Source organism: Pseudochaenichthys georgianus, unplaced genomic scaffold, assembly GCF_902827115.2.
Source record: "Pseudochaenichthys georgianus unplaced genomic scaffold, fPseGeo1.2 scaffold_1082_arrow_ctg1, whole genome shotgun sequence".
Classification (NCBI taxonomy): Eukaryota; Metazoa; Chordata; class Actinopteri; order Perciformes; family Channichthyidae; genus Pseudochaenichthys; species Pseudochaenichthys georgianus.
This window is the reverse complement of record NW_027262042.1, coordinates 19,100-35,586: the sequence shown is the minus strand read 5'-3', so window position 1 is coordinate 35,586 and position 16,487 is coordinate 19,100. Positions and strand designations below refer to the sequence as shown.

General features: G+C 44.5%; 1 protein-coding gene across 1 annotated transcript; it reads right to left on the bottom strand.

Annotated features, from left to right (window-relative positions):
* Positions 1-6,916: 6,916 nt before the first annotated feature.
* On the bottom strand, positions 6,917-9,858 carry LOC117440627 (ferritin, middle subunit-like). The gene is made up of 4 exons (XM_034076863.2): positions 9,540-9,858; positions 7,590-7,736; positions 7,296-7,424; positions 6,917-7,196 (listed from the first exon to the last, which is right to left on the bottom strand). Exons 1-4 carry the CDS (start codon positions 9,639-9,641, stop codon positions 7,041-7,043), a joined length of 534 nt encoding a protein of 177 aa, XP_033932754.1. The 5' UTR covers positions 9,642-9,858; the 3' UTR covers positions 6,917-7,040.
* Between the last annotated feature and the right edge of the window lie 6,629 nt (positions 9,859-16,487).

Sequence of the window (16,487 nt, the reverse complement as noted above, 5' to 3'; positions counted from 1 at the left end):
TTTTGTTTGCCCTGCCGGTCACATAATCAAAGACTATTGGAGATATTTGAAGTGCAGCGTGTGTCACCAGAAGCAACGGTCAGCCCTTCACATTGAAGATGAGGACACGGCACATCCTTCAACAAAGCACTTGGGTCATCTGGACAGTCGGACACAAGTGTTCATACTGGGGCCGGTGGACCTGGAGAGGACAATGGATTCAGCTCTGGCTGGCCTGTTGTAGTAACCTCCCAAGAAAAAACATCAGCAGTGCAATGGGAAAAGCACACGGAGAGTGAGGAGCAGGGAAGAAACCACAAAGAGGAGACCAGCTCCAAGACATCAGAGAGCCAACAAAGTCATACACATCAGACCGAAACACAGGTTGAAGAAATGCTTTCCAACCTCCAGATAGATGGTGTGAACAGTGATGGAGACACAGAGGAGCCTCCTTATGAAGAGGATTTGGATAAGAGAGCGAGTGGAAAAGGCTCAGAAAATAATTTCCAACGGGAGATATGTTCTTCATTGCAAATACAAGTGGACCCTGGATGAAGGATGGACGGAGAAGGATTGGTCAGCTCTGTGAGCCCCAAATGAAGACCAGTGTCATGGAGAGACCGGTTTGAAGATCCGCCTGCTCCTGGATGCAGCAGCGTAGCATGAACATTTATTCTTTGTTTCTTTAGACTATTTTTCTTTCTCTCCATTTCTTTTCCATGAAGCTGTTGCCTGAAAACTATGCAGATGATTATTTGTATGGATAGAGTATAGCTCCATTTATATATATTTAAGTAATTGTGTGTTTACACTGGCCACAATTAGGGGCCGGAATGTTGGAGCTATATATCTCTTTATATTATTTAATAGTTTAACATTTATTTTCTTGCTGTTTATAGTGTTTATTATTATCATTTATTTATATGTATTCTTAATTAGCGTCATAAGTTAAAGTAGTTTCTATGCTTTTATTTTGAAGGCATGTTTTGGGCACTGGGTGATTAGAGCACCTGGTGTACTTGTATATATTGGAGACAGGTGGAGGTGGGGGCAGAGCACTAGGAGGCAAACGGTTTTTTACCAGGGTTTTTCCAACCACACAAAGGAACGCCATAGGAACGGCTTAAAGGAACCAACCGTAGGAAACCTGTTCATTGTCAATGATATTGGATCATAATAAATGCACAGCGGAGAATCTTGTCTGGACCTGGATCCTTGCCCTGCGTAATATCCGCTAACTAGTGCCTCAGCGGCTGTTAAGTTATCTGTTTTAGTTATATATGATTTTGGCCGCTACAGTCCCAATAGTCATCTGTTACATTGAAACATGCCGAATACTAAAAAAACTCCGAAAACCGTAGTTAATGCAACTCAACAACACCTGGTTCTCAAGGCTAATGCTAGCCCGAAGCCTGCGAATGTCTCACCGGACGTGTCCGTGTTGAACTCAGCTGCGACTGAGCCTACCAACACCGCGATTCTCGAGCTTCTTCAAAAGCTATCTGACGACCAAAAAAAGCACTTTACTGACCTTCGGAAAGAGCTATCGGAAACGCGGAGAGCCGTTGTTGCTGTTGAGGAGAAGCTAGCTGACGTGCTTACCCGAATTACCAGTGCTGAGGCCCGGCTGGATATGCTGGAAGACACAGAAGACCGACGCCACAATTCTCCGCCAGCCCTGGCTTCGGAGGTAGAAAGGCTGAATGCTAAGCTTGTGGAATACGAGGATAGGGATAGGCGGGTGAATCCAGCCACATTTACATTGTTCTCTCGATGATTTGATGTTGTGATGGATCGATGCATGTGTGCTGATGACTCACTACGCTGACGCGTTGCTCAGCAGTTCGTTAGATCATTGTCTAGCAATGAACAGATCAGCTGATCTAATGGTTGGTGCTGGTGCTGCCCCTCTTAGGCAGTTAGAGTTCCCAGATTTGAGTTATTTGTCCAGTTAGGGACGTATCAGGAATGTCGAGGAGGGACATATCTCCTCACTTTTCTTGGGTTGTTTTTGAGTTTGTTTGTGTTTTTTCTTTTTTGGGGAATGTTTATTTTGGGATCCAGATCACCATATCCTGCTCGTTGAGCTGACTATACTTTATATTGTATTCTTACACTTCTCTTTATGACTAATCTCAATTTAATTTCCATTAATGCCAGGGGACTCAATATCCCAAATAAAAGGACCACTATTTTAGGATTTTTGCAAAAGAGAAATATTGACTTTGCCATGAGACAGGAATCACATGCACTCATCAAGGACGCGGCCCGCTTTGCCAATAGCCTCCATCACCCTATTGTCTCTTCGTCTGCTCCTACGAAGACCAAGGGTGTGCTGATAGTTTGTAGGCGCAAGCTGAAATTTGATCTGATCGGCTCTTGGACGGACAAAGAGGGGAGACTGGCCATTGCCAAGATTCGTCTGGACGGGCAGAATATAGCATTGATTTCTGCTCCCAACACTTTTGAGGCTGGCTTTTACGACCAATTAACCAGAACAGGATCTCACAGGCTTTCGTCTGGTTATGGGCGCAGGTTTAAATGCAGCATGGGATAGCAACATGGATAGAACGGGTGGGGCAGAGAGCAACGTCTCGCTTCTGATGCGTTACGCCGGTGGGCGGCCCAATGAATCCCTCCATAAAAGATTACTCTTTTCTAGGATAGATTTTCTCTTTGCGTCCAAAGATCTATTTCATAATGTTCGGAAGGCTTTCTATATACCAGTTACATGGACTGATCCCAAACCCATCTGCTGTTCTGTCACACTTAGGGCTGTCCCCACTCGAGCTCCCAGATGGCGTTTTAACTCCTCACTGCTGCGTGACGAAACATGCAGGTCTCAGTTTGAGACTAACCTCCGTGAGTGTTTGGGGTTCCACAAGGGGTCAGTGTCTGACCCGAGACTTTTGTGGGAGTCAACAAAGGGCTTTATTAGAAGCAACACCACTCTGTACGCATCCACCCGAAACAAGGAACGTGCAGCTACATTGGAAGCATTAGAACTCAAGTATGCTGCTCTCGATGCTAACTTCCAACACCATCACAGCGCTTCTGTTGCTCTCCAAAAAGACCTGATCAAAAAAGAAATGGATTCTCTCCTCAGACGCCGTTCAGAATGTCTTCTGCACAGAACCAGACAGACGTACCACTTCCACTCCGCCAGACCGAGCCACCTGCTGGCCTCGAGGCTTCGGACCAATGACCTGCTGGCCTCGAGGCTTCGGACCAATGACCTGCTGGCCTCGAGGCTTCGGACCAATGACCTGCTGGCCTCGAGGCTTCGGACCTGCTGGCCTCGAGGCTTCGGACCAATGACCTGCTGGCCTCGAGGCTTCGGACCAATGACCTGCTGGCCTCGAGGCTTCGGACCAATGACCTGCTGGCCTCGAGGCTTCGGACCTGCTGGCCTCGAGGCTTCGGACCAATGACCTGCTGGCCTCGAGGCTTCGGACCAATGACCTGCTGGCCTCGAGGCTTCGGACCTGCTGGCCTCGAGGCTTCGGACCAATGACCTGCTGGCCTCGAGGCTTCGGACCAATGACCTGCTGGCCTCGAGGCTTCGGACCAATGACCTGCTGGCCTCGAGGCTTCGGACCTGCTGGCCTCGAGGCTTCGGACCAATGACCTGCTGGCCTCGAGGCTTCGGACCAATGACCTGCTGGCCTCGAGGCTTCGGACCAATGACCTGCTGGCCTCGAGGCTTCGGACCAATGACTGCTGGCCTCGAGGCTTCGGACCAATGAACATGTTGCTGATATATTCAGTGTTAAGTCTATAGATGGCACCGATCCCCAGAGCGTGAACACCACCTTGTTTCTTTCTACAGGGATCTGTGCAGGTCGGAGAGTGGCTTCGTCCAGTCTGAAGGCGATGATTTTCTTAATAATATCCAAATGGAGTCTCTTTCTGTCAGCGACTCTGAACATCTGAATGCCCCCATCACACTCCACGAAATTGAGAAAGCAGTAATGGCCATGCGTAAGGGCAGGTCGCCAGGCCCAGAGTATTCCACCCGAATTCTCTCACCTTTTGGCTCTTGCTCGTAGAGATGATATTATTTTCTTTTAAAGGAATGCTCCACTCATTAGATAATTAATCAAAACTTCAGTAGTTAGTGAAACGTTATGTTTAAACCACACCCTGAAGAGATCAGCGATGTTCGGTAAATAATGATTTTATAGCTCTTTTTTATCAAGACCTTTATATTCCGCCATGTTTGCCATTTCCAGTAGTCACGTGATGGTCGTGACGTCATCCATGCGTTCACTTTGTCAACACACGGAAACATGGCGGAGTATTTGAGTTCGGACTCGTCAGCAGAGGAACACGTTTTGACCAATGTGAAGAGATTGGATGGGAATTCAGCCATACATATCAGTATGACAATACGACACCCTCTGTCCTCAGTCCCTCTGTCCTCAGTCCCTCTGTCCTCAGACCCTCTGTCCTTAGACCCTCTGTCCTCAGACCCTCTGTCCTTAGACCCTCAGTCCTTAGAGCCTCTGTCCTTAGACCCTCTGTCCTCAGACCCTCTGTCCTCAGACCCTCTGTCCTTAGAGCCTCTGTCCTCAGACCCTCTGTCCTTAGACCCTCTGTCCTCAGACCCTCTGTCCTTAGACCCTCAGTCCTTAGAGCCTCTGTCCTCAGACCCTCTGTCCTTAGACCCTCTGTCCTCAGACCCTCTGTCCTTAGACCCTCTGTCCTAAGACCCTCTGTCCTTAGACCCTCTGTCCTCAGACCCTCTGTCCTTAGACCCTCTGTCCTAAGACCCTCACATCTTACAAGGAGACACTTCCAGAGAAACCCACAGTTTAAAGGAACATGGAGAAACCTCAGGGAGAGCAGCAGAGGAGGGATCCCTCTCCCAGGACGGACAGACGTGCAATAGATGCCGTGTGTAAATTGAAAAGATAATACATTTGCAACATAGGTAGTCCAGATGTTTGGAAATGCATGTGTGTATAATGGGAAGATGATATAAGATACTATATGTATGCATGTAGTACCACCCTTGCTAGCGATTCCCTCTCTAGTTTAGCATACTCAGCTTCGTTGTCCCTGGCCATAGAATCACGATTTTATGGGGCCGGAAAAACTGGGGGGAAAAACACACTAGCCGGTCCTACGCTATATGGAAAGGCCACCAAAAACTGTCCTGGCCTGGACGCTAAAGGACGTTAAAACGGGGCTAGCCGCTGCAATGGAAATGCGCTATAACATACCTTATTCTTACTGCGAGCACTACTTCCGCTCCTCCGTCGCTTCACACTTGCAGAGGGCGATTTCTCTACTGGCCGAACTGGTGTCCTGGTCGGTGATGACACCAGAAAGACCGATGGTACTGCATCTCCATTGAGTAATGGTTGTTCCATAAATCCCATGTTATGTTTGATCATACTCTCAGAGTAGTCGTCCGGAAATGTGAAATGTTGGCTGCATACATGAGCCTGTGAATCTCTCGGTTCGGGCCGGCCACATTTCGCTAGCCACTGCCTCCGAATGTACTTCTTACGCTTACCTTTTGGCAACAGATGGAACCGAGCATTCCGTGGATTGTTCCTATCCGAATTGTGGCAATATTTGGCGATACAGTGAGGCATATTTGAAGAGAGCAACTACAGTAAATAACATGGATCAACGTGTCTTCGAAAACCAAACGCATGGTTTACGTCACGTCCGGAAAATGGCGGCGCCCACAGTGTTGATGTTATCTCGGTATATAATCAGTTTAAAATCACTGGTAAAGTCATCGGATTAAAAAAACAAAAAAAAAAGACTGGCAGAGACTGGTCTGTTTTATCGAATGATAATTATTAAAAAATGAGTGTCATGAGCATACCATTCCTTTAAGGAGGGTTCATTTTTGAGAGACGTCAACACTGCCTGTTATCCTTGCTTCTTAAAAAAGGCAAGGATCCGACAGTGTACGAGTTACAGGCCCCTCTCACTCTTAAACACTGACGTAAAGATCTTTGCCAAAGTGCTGGCCAGGCGCCTTCAGTCTCACATGACGAATCTAGTACATAGCGATCAGACGGGCTTCATCAAATCCAGGCTTGCCGCTGACAATGTAAGGAGGCTATTACACATCATAGATGGGGCCCGACATCTCCCTCCCCCAGCTGCAGTTCTCTCACTTGATGCGATGAAGGCCTTCGACCGCCTAGAATGGCCCTTTTTGTGCTCGGTACTCGGGGCAATGGGCTTTGGAGCCACTTGTATTGACATGGTCAAGGTGCGATATAAAAACCCAACAGCTATGGTGCTTACAGGCAAGGTACGCTCCCCATCTTTTGCTATCTCGAGAGGATCAAGGCTCTCCGCTAAGCCCCTTGCTATTTGCGCTGGCACACACCATTCGTCAGTCACCCACGTTATCCCCAATCTCTATTAATGGTACGCATCATCATCTTTCGTTATATGCTGATGATGTGCTATTGTATTTGGGCAATGCTGTGCAATGTCTCCCAAGAATACTGTCTATTGTCGATCGATCGTCAGCTTTCTGGGTTTAAGATAAATTGGCAGAAATCTGCTTTGATGCCACTGAACCTCAATGCACCTGTCCCTCCATCTATCCCAGTTGTCAGAACGTTCACATACCTGGGGATAGACGTTTTCCCTTCGATTCAGACAACAGTTAAACATAACTATGGTAACACGCTTCATAACATTATTTCTGATTTGGATAGCCGGTCTTCATTGCCTAATTCACTTCGCAGCCGTGTGTCAATAATCAAGATGAACATTCTACCCAGAGTTAATTTTTTTAGTTCAATGCTACCTCTTCCTCCACCAAACCACGCCCCCTAGCTGTGGTGAGCAGACACCACGGCCTGAGTGAGCTGTTGCTTCAATGAACCATTCAGACCTAAAAGCTACACGGTTTAAAAGATACCTTCTGCTTTAAAATGAGAAAAGCCTCGAGACAGAATCCAGCTCAACACGTTTATTCAGTCATCAGAAACTTCCATGTTAAGAGTCACAGGAGAGGAGCATTATGGGTAATGTAGTCAAACATGATCCTCTCCATATGACCAGCTGATCTCTCAGGTGAGTCAGTTCCCCCCCCCCATGGTGTGCTTGTCGAACAGGTACTCGGCCATCTTGTTGGTGTTGGAGTCCATTCTGCTCAGATTAGCGATGAAGTCTCCGAGCTTCTTGATGGCCTCGACCTGCTCGTTCAGGAAGTGGGTCTCCAGGAAGTCACACATCTGAGGAGGAGAGAGCAGACGTTAGCACCTGAAGCTCAGAGACGTGGAGTCCAGAGAGCATCAGGGTGCAGCTCCTCGTGTTCAGCAGGTGCTCCTCACATGAGGGTCGGCGTGGTCCGAGGAGGCCAGTCTGTGCAGATCCAGCAGAGCCTGGTTCACGGTCTTCTCCAGCTGCAGAGCGGCCTGCATGGCCTCCAGCCCCGAGCCCCACTCGTCTCGCTCTGGCTTCTGCACCGAGGGACCAGCACCAGTGAGGGGGGGGGGGACATGAAGCAAAGAGCCTTAGTCTTAGTCTCAACTAAGTGAGAAACATGTTTATTTTATTTGATCTGGCCATTCAAGTATCATCGTATCTAGACGTCCTGCAGACATGACGTCCTGACAGATGTTCACCTTGATGTCCTGCAGGAAGATGCGTCCTCCTCGACTGTTCTGGAAGGTGAGCAGCTTGTGGGCGTGCTCCCGCTCCTCCTCGCTGCTCTCCTTGAAGAAGTGAGCGAAGCCGGGCAGGGCCACGTCGTCCCGGGAGAAATAAAAGGCCTGCAGACAGAGGTCAGAGAACAGACCGGTCGGTACACACAGGACAGGGCGAGACAAACGGTCGCTATGAGCCGAGGCAGTGGCGGCCGGCCCATAGGGGCGCCGCCCCACCTCTTGCCAGATACAAAAAATAAATACAAAAAAAATATTAAATTAAAAAAAATAACTTTAAAAAAAATATATTTAAAAAAAAAAAAATTATATTTTTAATGAAGGTAAATATCATACAATTAGTATCACAAAAATGTATAATCTACAATACAATCTCGTTTAAAATGGTGTTACGATGTCTAAAGTTACTGATAAGTCACCTGTTTCCTGCCTGGCCTTGCCCATGGCATTAGTTTATCATTACGGGGCAGAGCCCCCGAGCCAAACAGCAGCAACCAGCACGTTGCAAAAGTCTCAATAGTAAACTGTGCCGCCGAAACATAATTTCAGCCAATCAGCGCCGTCAAATATTTTGGTCACGTGGGCGCTCACGTTGGCGCCCATGTTGCTTACGTGCGTTGACGTGAGTTGTTTTTTAGACTCGTGAGTAACCAAGGTGACGCAGTATTTGGATGAGAATGGTGTGCAGGTGGAGTCGCCGCACCTCGGTCCGCCCAAGAGCTACTCTCCAATCCTTTGAAAGGAGAAGTTTGGGAGATAAATTGATACTTAAAGACCTTGGACCGGACCAACCCGATTTGTATATATCACAGCAGGCTCGTGAAGAAGACAAAACGTATCAACAAGGCTTCTCACATGGCTAGCTGGATGCAAACAGGTAGATGCTATCTTTTGTTTCCCATGCTGGCTCTTCAAACAGCCGGGGACAGATACGATCTGTTCAGAAACTAGACAGAAGTTAAACAAGTCCAAACCACAGACTGTCTGTGTCATGGAGAACACAGTCGCTGGTTTATTTATGTCTGTAGGCCGTTGTTGTGAGTGTGGACGGTCGGAGCATATATAGCGTTAGCTTAGCCAAGCTCCATTTAGAAAACACGCATTTTAAAAGGTGTTTCTCTGCCGTCTGTCTGCAGACTCGTCAAAGCATGAATTCATGGTTTTTACTAACCGGTATCAGTGTGTTGTTACGTCGGCATCATTTAGAAACGTGTATTATAATTAAATCACGGTCAAATATGTTACTCTTGTTGTAGCTGTAGCTCCCGAGCCAGCGTGTGTTGTTTGTGTTGTTTGAATGATGCGAGTAAACACAGCTGACAGCCGCGGTGAAACTCGAGCGACGCGAATATTCGCATCGCGTCCGGTCTGAACGCAGCATTAAAGCGAGCTCCGCGCTGCACTGGAAACGCGCCATTACATCACCAGAAGTCCTAATTTAAGGGGTCATTTCTCCCAAAAAAATTGTTTTACTCACTCCATCAATAGCCCCACCAAAAATATTTTCCACCAGCCGCCACTGAGCCGAGGGCAGACAGAAACACGAGTCTGATTTCAGGGTGGGGATAACAACCAGCGTGAGCATGACACAGCATTATGTGGACTGACTTGTGGACAGGGGCGAGAACAGGCAGACATGGAAGCAGTATTTAGATCCATAACTTAAGTAGAAGTACTATCATCTTAAAATACTAAAGTGTCTGATTAGATAAAGTCAGTAAAACCCGTTCAGTCCGAGGTAGAAACAGAGGAGGGTCTGTAATCTAAAGACAGTTCAACAGAAGAGAGAATAATGCAGTCTGTAGCCTTTAGGTTATGCTAATGCCTGTTAGCTTGTTTACTCATAATACACTCACACACTGTAATACAGGCACATGATGAACATGTCGCGGTGTAAAGAGTGCTTCTCACCATGGAGGTGTAGGAGCAGGAGGCGAACAGCTCCATGTTCAGCATGCGGTTAACGGCCGCCTCGCAGTCGCGGTGGTAGCTCTGTCTCACCTGGGAATCCATCTCAACTGGCGTTTCTTCGCTGCTTTTCTTAACAAAACGGTACAAAAATAAAGCTCACGAAGACTCTTCGGAAGTGCAAATTGAAGCAGAGGTTTTTTCCTGTGTGTCCGGAATGGATTTAAGTGCGAATTCAGATCGAGATGAAAGAAGAGTTCCGTTCAAACACTGTTGAAGCAAGAACTGTTTCTTCCCGAGTGTGAAACGGCAGCTGAGTCGCTTCCTGTATTTATACCAGACGGGTCGTGACGTCACTGCGCGTCTCCTCCAATCAGTGAGCTTTGGAGATCACGTGACGGTGACTAGGCATTCTCTCTTCAGACTGGTGACAATGACTCAGCCGTTTTGACATCAAGTTTATATACAGAAAACGTTATATATATTCTTTATTATAATTAATTTCATTGTATTCATCTTTTTTTTTGCACATTTTAACTTGAAATATTAATATAAATATATTTCTATTAAACTATTAACTTTTACTTCTTATGTTTTTATAAATACTTTATCATATTTTATTTTACCTTTGTGTTTTATTCTATTCTAAAAGCCACTTTACTTCTACTCCAATGCAAGTCAATACTGTAATTTGTACTTAAATGCAACAACATGTATTCATTTGTGTAATTATCTAGTTTGTTATTATTTAAAAAATGTCTGCAGACTTTTAATACATTTTGCTCATTATACATTATAACATTTCCAATGTAGGACTTGTACTTAAAGTGTAGTTTTAAAATCTTTACTTGAGTTAAGAATCCAAACCCTTCTGACTTTGTTGAAGTTAACTTTGTGCTAATTACTGCAATAAACTTGTTCTACCACAAGCTCTAAAAACCTGCTGACTCGCTGTTCTCAAGGTGCTTGTTATTGCATGACTCAACACCACAGCGCTGCTGAGGAGCACGAGCGCGTGAGCGCGTGAGCGCGTGAGAAGTCCTCTGTGCGCAGGAACAACAACAACATGCTGTCTCTGCCTGTAGATGTGAACAACGCTGCTTTTTAAATACATATGTGCATGTAGAATGGGTTTCAGCTGAGTCTCACTCACGTGTCTGATGGTTTGGATGAAGGGGTTAATAATAATAATAATAATAATAATAATAATAATAATAATACATGTGATTTGTAGAGCGCTTTTCCTGGTGCTCAAAGCGCGTTACAAGCAAGTAACGAAGAAAGAAAATAACAACAAAGTAAAACAGTGCTAAGCTGGTGGTTAGTGTTTGACAGATAGGCGTGTGAGCCTTTCCAACACAAATACATCTGTGCATTATCTTGTATTTCATACCTGGGTACGAGCAACCAAACCTCATGCAATCTGTTCCTAACAATACTTAAAAACCTTAAGATAAATATCAGTTTGAGGGTTTTTCTTTGTGTTAATATCATGCATATTTTATTTAAATAGTGCAAGACAACAGGGTGAGATGACACGGAGCCAGCATGTCTGCTCTGTCCGTCCTGCACTTCCTACTTCCTACTTCCTGCACTTCCTACACATCACGTGGTATGCTCAAGCCCAAATGGCAGGTACTTGTATTTCACTCAAATATGTATCTTGCTAATTCAGCGAATCTACAAATTAAACTAGCCGCCAGTGTTGGGAAAGTTCACTTTCTACATGAACTAGTTCAGTTCACAGTTCACAAATTTTAAAATGAACTAGTTCAGTTCATAGTTCATAATTCAAAATGTTGAACTAAAGTTCATGGTTTCAAAAATGAACTAATTTATAGTTCATAGTTATTTTTTCAATACGTTGCTGCGAGCTATTATTTGTCTCCTGTACGACGTTAATGGGCCATTTCAATGTTTACAATATCCTCAGAGGGCCGTACAAGTTATTGACCTCTGCTTAAAAAAACTAAAATCACAGCCCATTCATTTCATTCTGTGCAAAGAAAAAGCAACCTCCTAATCCAGATATCTCACCATGACTCGCGTATGCATGCACGTGCAGGGTGTGGCGTGACCACCAAAACAGAAAGATAATTTATGGACACAAGATGTGTGCAAATGTATTTAGTTTCCTATCCATGTGAACATGATTTAAGTGGGGGGGGGGACCTAACCTCCTCTAGAGGGGTCCGGGGGGCATGCTCCCCTGGGAAGACTTGTTGCACTTTGAGAGCAACATTAGGAGATCTATGGACACATCTCTCAACACCCAAACACAACTGTAAACAGATTTTCTTTTAATTTATGGATATTTGACAAATCACTACCCTTTCAAACTGTATTCTTCTTTATTAATAACTGTCATATAGTATTTTATACCTGTTTACTTTATTCTCTTATTTTTTTATAACTATAATGATCATATAAAGATGTGCCTTTACCTCACTGGTTGAAGACAAAGCTTCTTATATTCGTTAGCATAGCTAGCTAACCAGATGCTAATGATAACAACAAAGTTATTGACTGTATGACAGATGAGCAGATCGCCACTGGGCTTTCAACTAAAGACACAGACACGCAGAAACTGCGGCATGTGTACGGACTTATCGGTACTGCAATTTCTGAAGCGCTGGAGTGGCGTTCTGGTGCTCTCCGTCAGAACTGCACCCCTGTCAGTCGAGACATATACCACGTGATGACACGTTAGGCTCGTGTTGTGTTCAAGGACCCTGACCTTGGCCAGGAAAAACAGGTACTCGCTTGTTTAATTTTTTTGCGGTCTAGATTTCTTTCATTTTTTTATTTTTTGCGTGTGTTTATAAATTACCTCGAGGGCCGTACCAAATTGTCTCGCGGGCCGTATACGGCCGGAGGCCGGACTCGGAGGTTCCCCACCCCTGCCGTAGAGTCTCACTCTGAGCGAGTGCTGCTGCAGCTGCTCTCGGCTTCGTCCATACTAATTCATTCATTCATTCAATGCTCGCCGGTTCCGCGGTTCCACATTGTTTGTTGTGAGGAGTCTGATATATTTAGTATATTTATATTTTAGTGCGACAGCCAGGGGTGACAGGCGCGTACGCGTCACAGGCAGCTTGCTGTTGCCAGATTGGGTGGTTTTCCGCATTATTTTGAAGCCTGTTTACGGTGTGTTTTAACTGGGATTTCGGCTGAAAGGCATATGAAATCTGGCACACTTTTGAACGCCGTTATAATACAGTGCTGAGAATGAACGCACTTTTGAACGCCGTTATACAGCGCTGAGAATGAACGCGTTCTCAATTACGTTCAACGAGCGGAAATACAGTACGTTCAGTTCACGTTCGCCCAAAATATGAACGCGTTCATGAACGATCGTTCATTGAACGCGTTCAGGTACATCACTGCTAGCCGCCAGTTTATACAAAAACAGCTCCTTATTACGCTCAATGTGCTTATAATACTAACTCCTAGTAAAGTTTAGAAGTAGAAGTACCTTGATCTTGTACTTGAGTTAAAGTAGAAGTACTCAGATCTTGAGTAAAAGTAGAAGTACTCAGATCTTGAGTAAAAGTAGAAGTACTCAGATTGTGTACTTGAGTAAAAGTAGAAGTACTCAGATCTTGAGTAAAAGTAGAAGTACTCAGATCTTGTACTTGAGTAAAAGTAGAAGTACTCAGATCTTGTTCTTGAGTAAAAGTAGAAGTACTCAGATCTTGTACTTGAGTAAAAGTAGAAGTACTCAGGTATTGTACTTGAGTAAAAGTAGAAGTACTCAGGTCTTGTACTTGAGTAAAAGTAGAAGTACTCAGGTCTTGTACTTGAGTAAAAGTAGAAGTACTCAGGTATTGTACTTGAGTAAAAGTAGAAGTACTCAGATCTTATACTTGAGTAAAAGTAGAAGTACTCAGATCTTATACTTGAGTAAAAGTAGAAGTACTCAGATCTTGTACTTGAGTAAAAGTAGAAGGACTCAGATCTTGTTCTTGAGTAGAAGTAGAAGTACTCAGATCTTGTACTTGAGTAAAAGTAGAAGTACTCAGATCTTGAACTTGAGTAAAAGTAGAAGTACTCAGATCTTGTACTTGAGTAAAAGTAGAAGTACTCAGATCGTGTACTTGAGTAAAAGTAGAAGTACTCAGATCTTGTACTTGAGTAAAAGTAGAAGTACTCAGATCTTGTACTTGAGTAAAAGTAGAAGTACTCAGATCTTGTACTTAGTAAAAGTAGAAGTACTCAGATCTTGTTCTTGAGTAAAAGTAGAAGTACTCAGATCTTGTACTTGAGTAAAAGTAGAAGTACTCAGATCTTGTACTTGAGTAAAAGTAGAAGTACTCAGATCTTGAACTTGAGTAAAAGTAGAAGTACTCAGATCTTGTACTTGAGTAAAAGTAGAAGTACTCAGATCTTGTACTTGAGTAAAAGTAGAAGTACTCAGATCGTGTACTTGAGTAAAAGTAGAAGTACTCAGATCTTGTACTTGAGTAAAAGTAGAAGTACTCAGATCTTGTACTTGAGTAAAAGTAGAAGTACTCAGATCTTGTTCTTGAGTAAAAGTAGAAGTACTCAGATCTTGTACTTGAGTAAAAGTAGAAGTACTCAGATCTTGTACTTGAGTAAAAGTAGAAGTACTCAGATCATGTTCTTGAGTAAAAGTAGAAGTACTCAGATCTTGTACTTGAGTAAAAGTAGAAGTACCAGAGTGTAGGAATACTCTGTTCCAGTAAAAGTCCTGCATTAAAATGTCCCTCAAGTGAAAGTAGAAAAGTATTCTCATCTAAATATAGTGAAAGACAGTGAAAGTAGTCGTTGTGCAGATTGGTCCATTTCAGAATAATATATATATATGTTTTATAATGATTGATCATGAAAGTGTTCTCAGAGCTGGTGAAGGTGCAGCTAGTCTGAAGTACTTTGTAGACTGCAGGGTAGCTGGTGGAGGTGCAGCTAGTCTGAAGTACTTTGTAGACTGCAGGGTAGCTGGTGGAGGTGCAGCTAGTCTGAAGTACTTTGTAGACTGCAGGGTAGCTGGTGGAGGTGCAGCTAGTCTGAAGTACTTTGTAGACTGCAGGGTAGCTGGTGAAGGAGCAGCTAGTCTGAAGTACTTTGTAGACTGCAGGGTAGCTGGTGGAGGTGCAGCTAGTCTGAAGTACTTTGTAGACTGCAGGGTAGCTGGTGAAGGTGCAGCTAGTCTGAAGTACTTTGTAGACTGCAGGGTAGCTGGTGAAGGTGCAGCTAGTCTGAAGTACTTTGTAGACTGCAGGGTAGCTGGTGGAGGTGCAGCTAGTCTGAAGTACTTTGTAGACTGCAGGGTAGCTGGTGAAGGTGCAGCTAGTCTGAAGTACTTTGTAGACTGCAGGGTAGCTGGTGGAGGTGCAGCTAGTCTGAAGTACTTTGTAGACTGCAGGGTAGCTGGTGGAGGTGCAGCTAGTCTGAAGTACTTTGTAGACTGCAGGGTAGCTGGTGGAGGTGCAGCTAGTCTGAAGTACTTTGTAGACTGCAGGGTAGCTGGTGGAGGTGCAGCTAGTCTGAAGTACTTTGTAGACTGCAGGGTAGCTGGTGAAGGTGCAGCTAGTCTGAAGTACTTTGTAGACTGCAGGGTAGCTGGTGGAGGTGCAGCTAGTCTGAAGTACTTTGTAGACTGCAGGGTAGCTGGTGAAGGTGCAGCTAGTCTGAAGTACTTTGTAGACTGCAGGGTAGCTGGTGGAGGTGCAGCTAGTCTGAAGTACTTTGTAGACTGCAGGGTAGCTGGTGGAGGTGCAGCTAGTCTGAAGTACTTTGTAGACTGCAGGGTAGCTGGTGAAGGTGCAGCTAGTCTGAAGTACTTTGTAGACTGCAGGGTAGCTGGTGAAGGTGCAGCTAGTCTGAAGTACTTTGTAGACTGCAGGGTAGCTGGTGGAGGTGCAGCTAGTCTGAAGTACTTTGTAGACTGCAGGGTAGCTGGTGGAGGTGCAGCTAGTCTGAAGTACTTTGTAGACTGCAGGGTAGCTGGTGAAGGTGCAGCTAGTCTGAAGTACTTTGTAGACTGCAGGGTAGCTGGTGGAGGTGCAGCTAGTCTGAAGTACTTTGTAGACTGCAGGGTAGCTGGTGGATTTACTCCAGGTGGAACTAAAGTCTGAATCAACACGTGGTTATATTTCACATCATTCATCTGTGAAGTAACTGAAGGTATTAATACATGTAGTGGAGGAAAAGTACACCATGTACTTAAGTACTATTGAGTACATGTACTTAGTTATTTGAAGTAAGCAAAGTGATTATGGCTACATGTGGTTGGTTTGGCTGAAGTCTCTTTAATCACGTGATCCCATCTTCTCTGACCCATCGTCTTTACTCTGCATTTTTAATGAAGGCCTGTGGAAACTTCTCGAAACTGTGATGATGATGATGATGATGATGATGATGATGATGATGATGATGATGATGATGATGATGATGATGATGATGATGGCTCTTTGATCAGATGACTCAGCGTTTTCCACGGGACACTTTTCTACTAAGTTACATCACTGATAAAGAAGCTATTAACCTGAAGACTGCTGATGATAAAACGGGATGTAGCACACGGTCCACATTGTGGTACACGCTTATAAACAGGTTACTTTAAGAAGAAGTGTGCAAGAAACACGCCGATTCAAATGAAAGGAGAAATGGTCTGGAAACAGGAAACAGATGCAGCGTTACTAAAACTAGTTACGTAAAACTATAGGCATATATATTATATTCATAACAGGTCATGAGCTATGAACTGCATTGTTGTAGTTTAGCTGCAATATAGGCTATATGTAACATCTAACATTTACAAAAGTCACCTGTAATAGTTACCTTATTTAGGACTAGATGCTGTTTGCATGGTGGAGAGCAGCAAGGTGAGGAAGGGACCTTTGAAGACAGCGCCACTGCAGCGCATGCGCACTTTTTATCTCATTATTATGACTTTTTATCTCATAATTATGACTTTTCATGGGGATT

What these genes read in the sequence shown, in the direction of transcription:
- LOC117440627 (XM_034076863.2), bottom strand. Translation starts at nt 9,641, where the DNA reads ATGGATTCCCAGGTGAGACAGAGCTACCACCGCGACTGCGAGGCGGCC. An exon ending in CCTGCTCCTACACCTCCATG is followed by an intron (nt 7,737 to 9,539) that starts GTGAGAAGCACT and finishes CTCTGTCTGCAG; the next exon opens with GCCTTTTATTTCTCCCGGGA. An exon ending in TCTTCCTGCAGGACATCAAG is followed by an intron (nt 7,425 to 7,589) that starts GTGAACATCTGT and finishes CCCTCGGTGCAG; the next exon opens with AAGCCAGAGCGAGACGAGTG.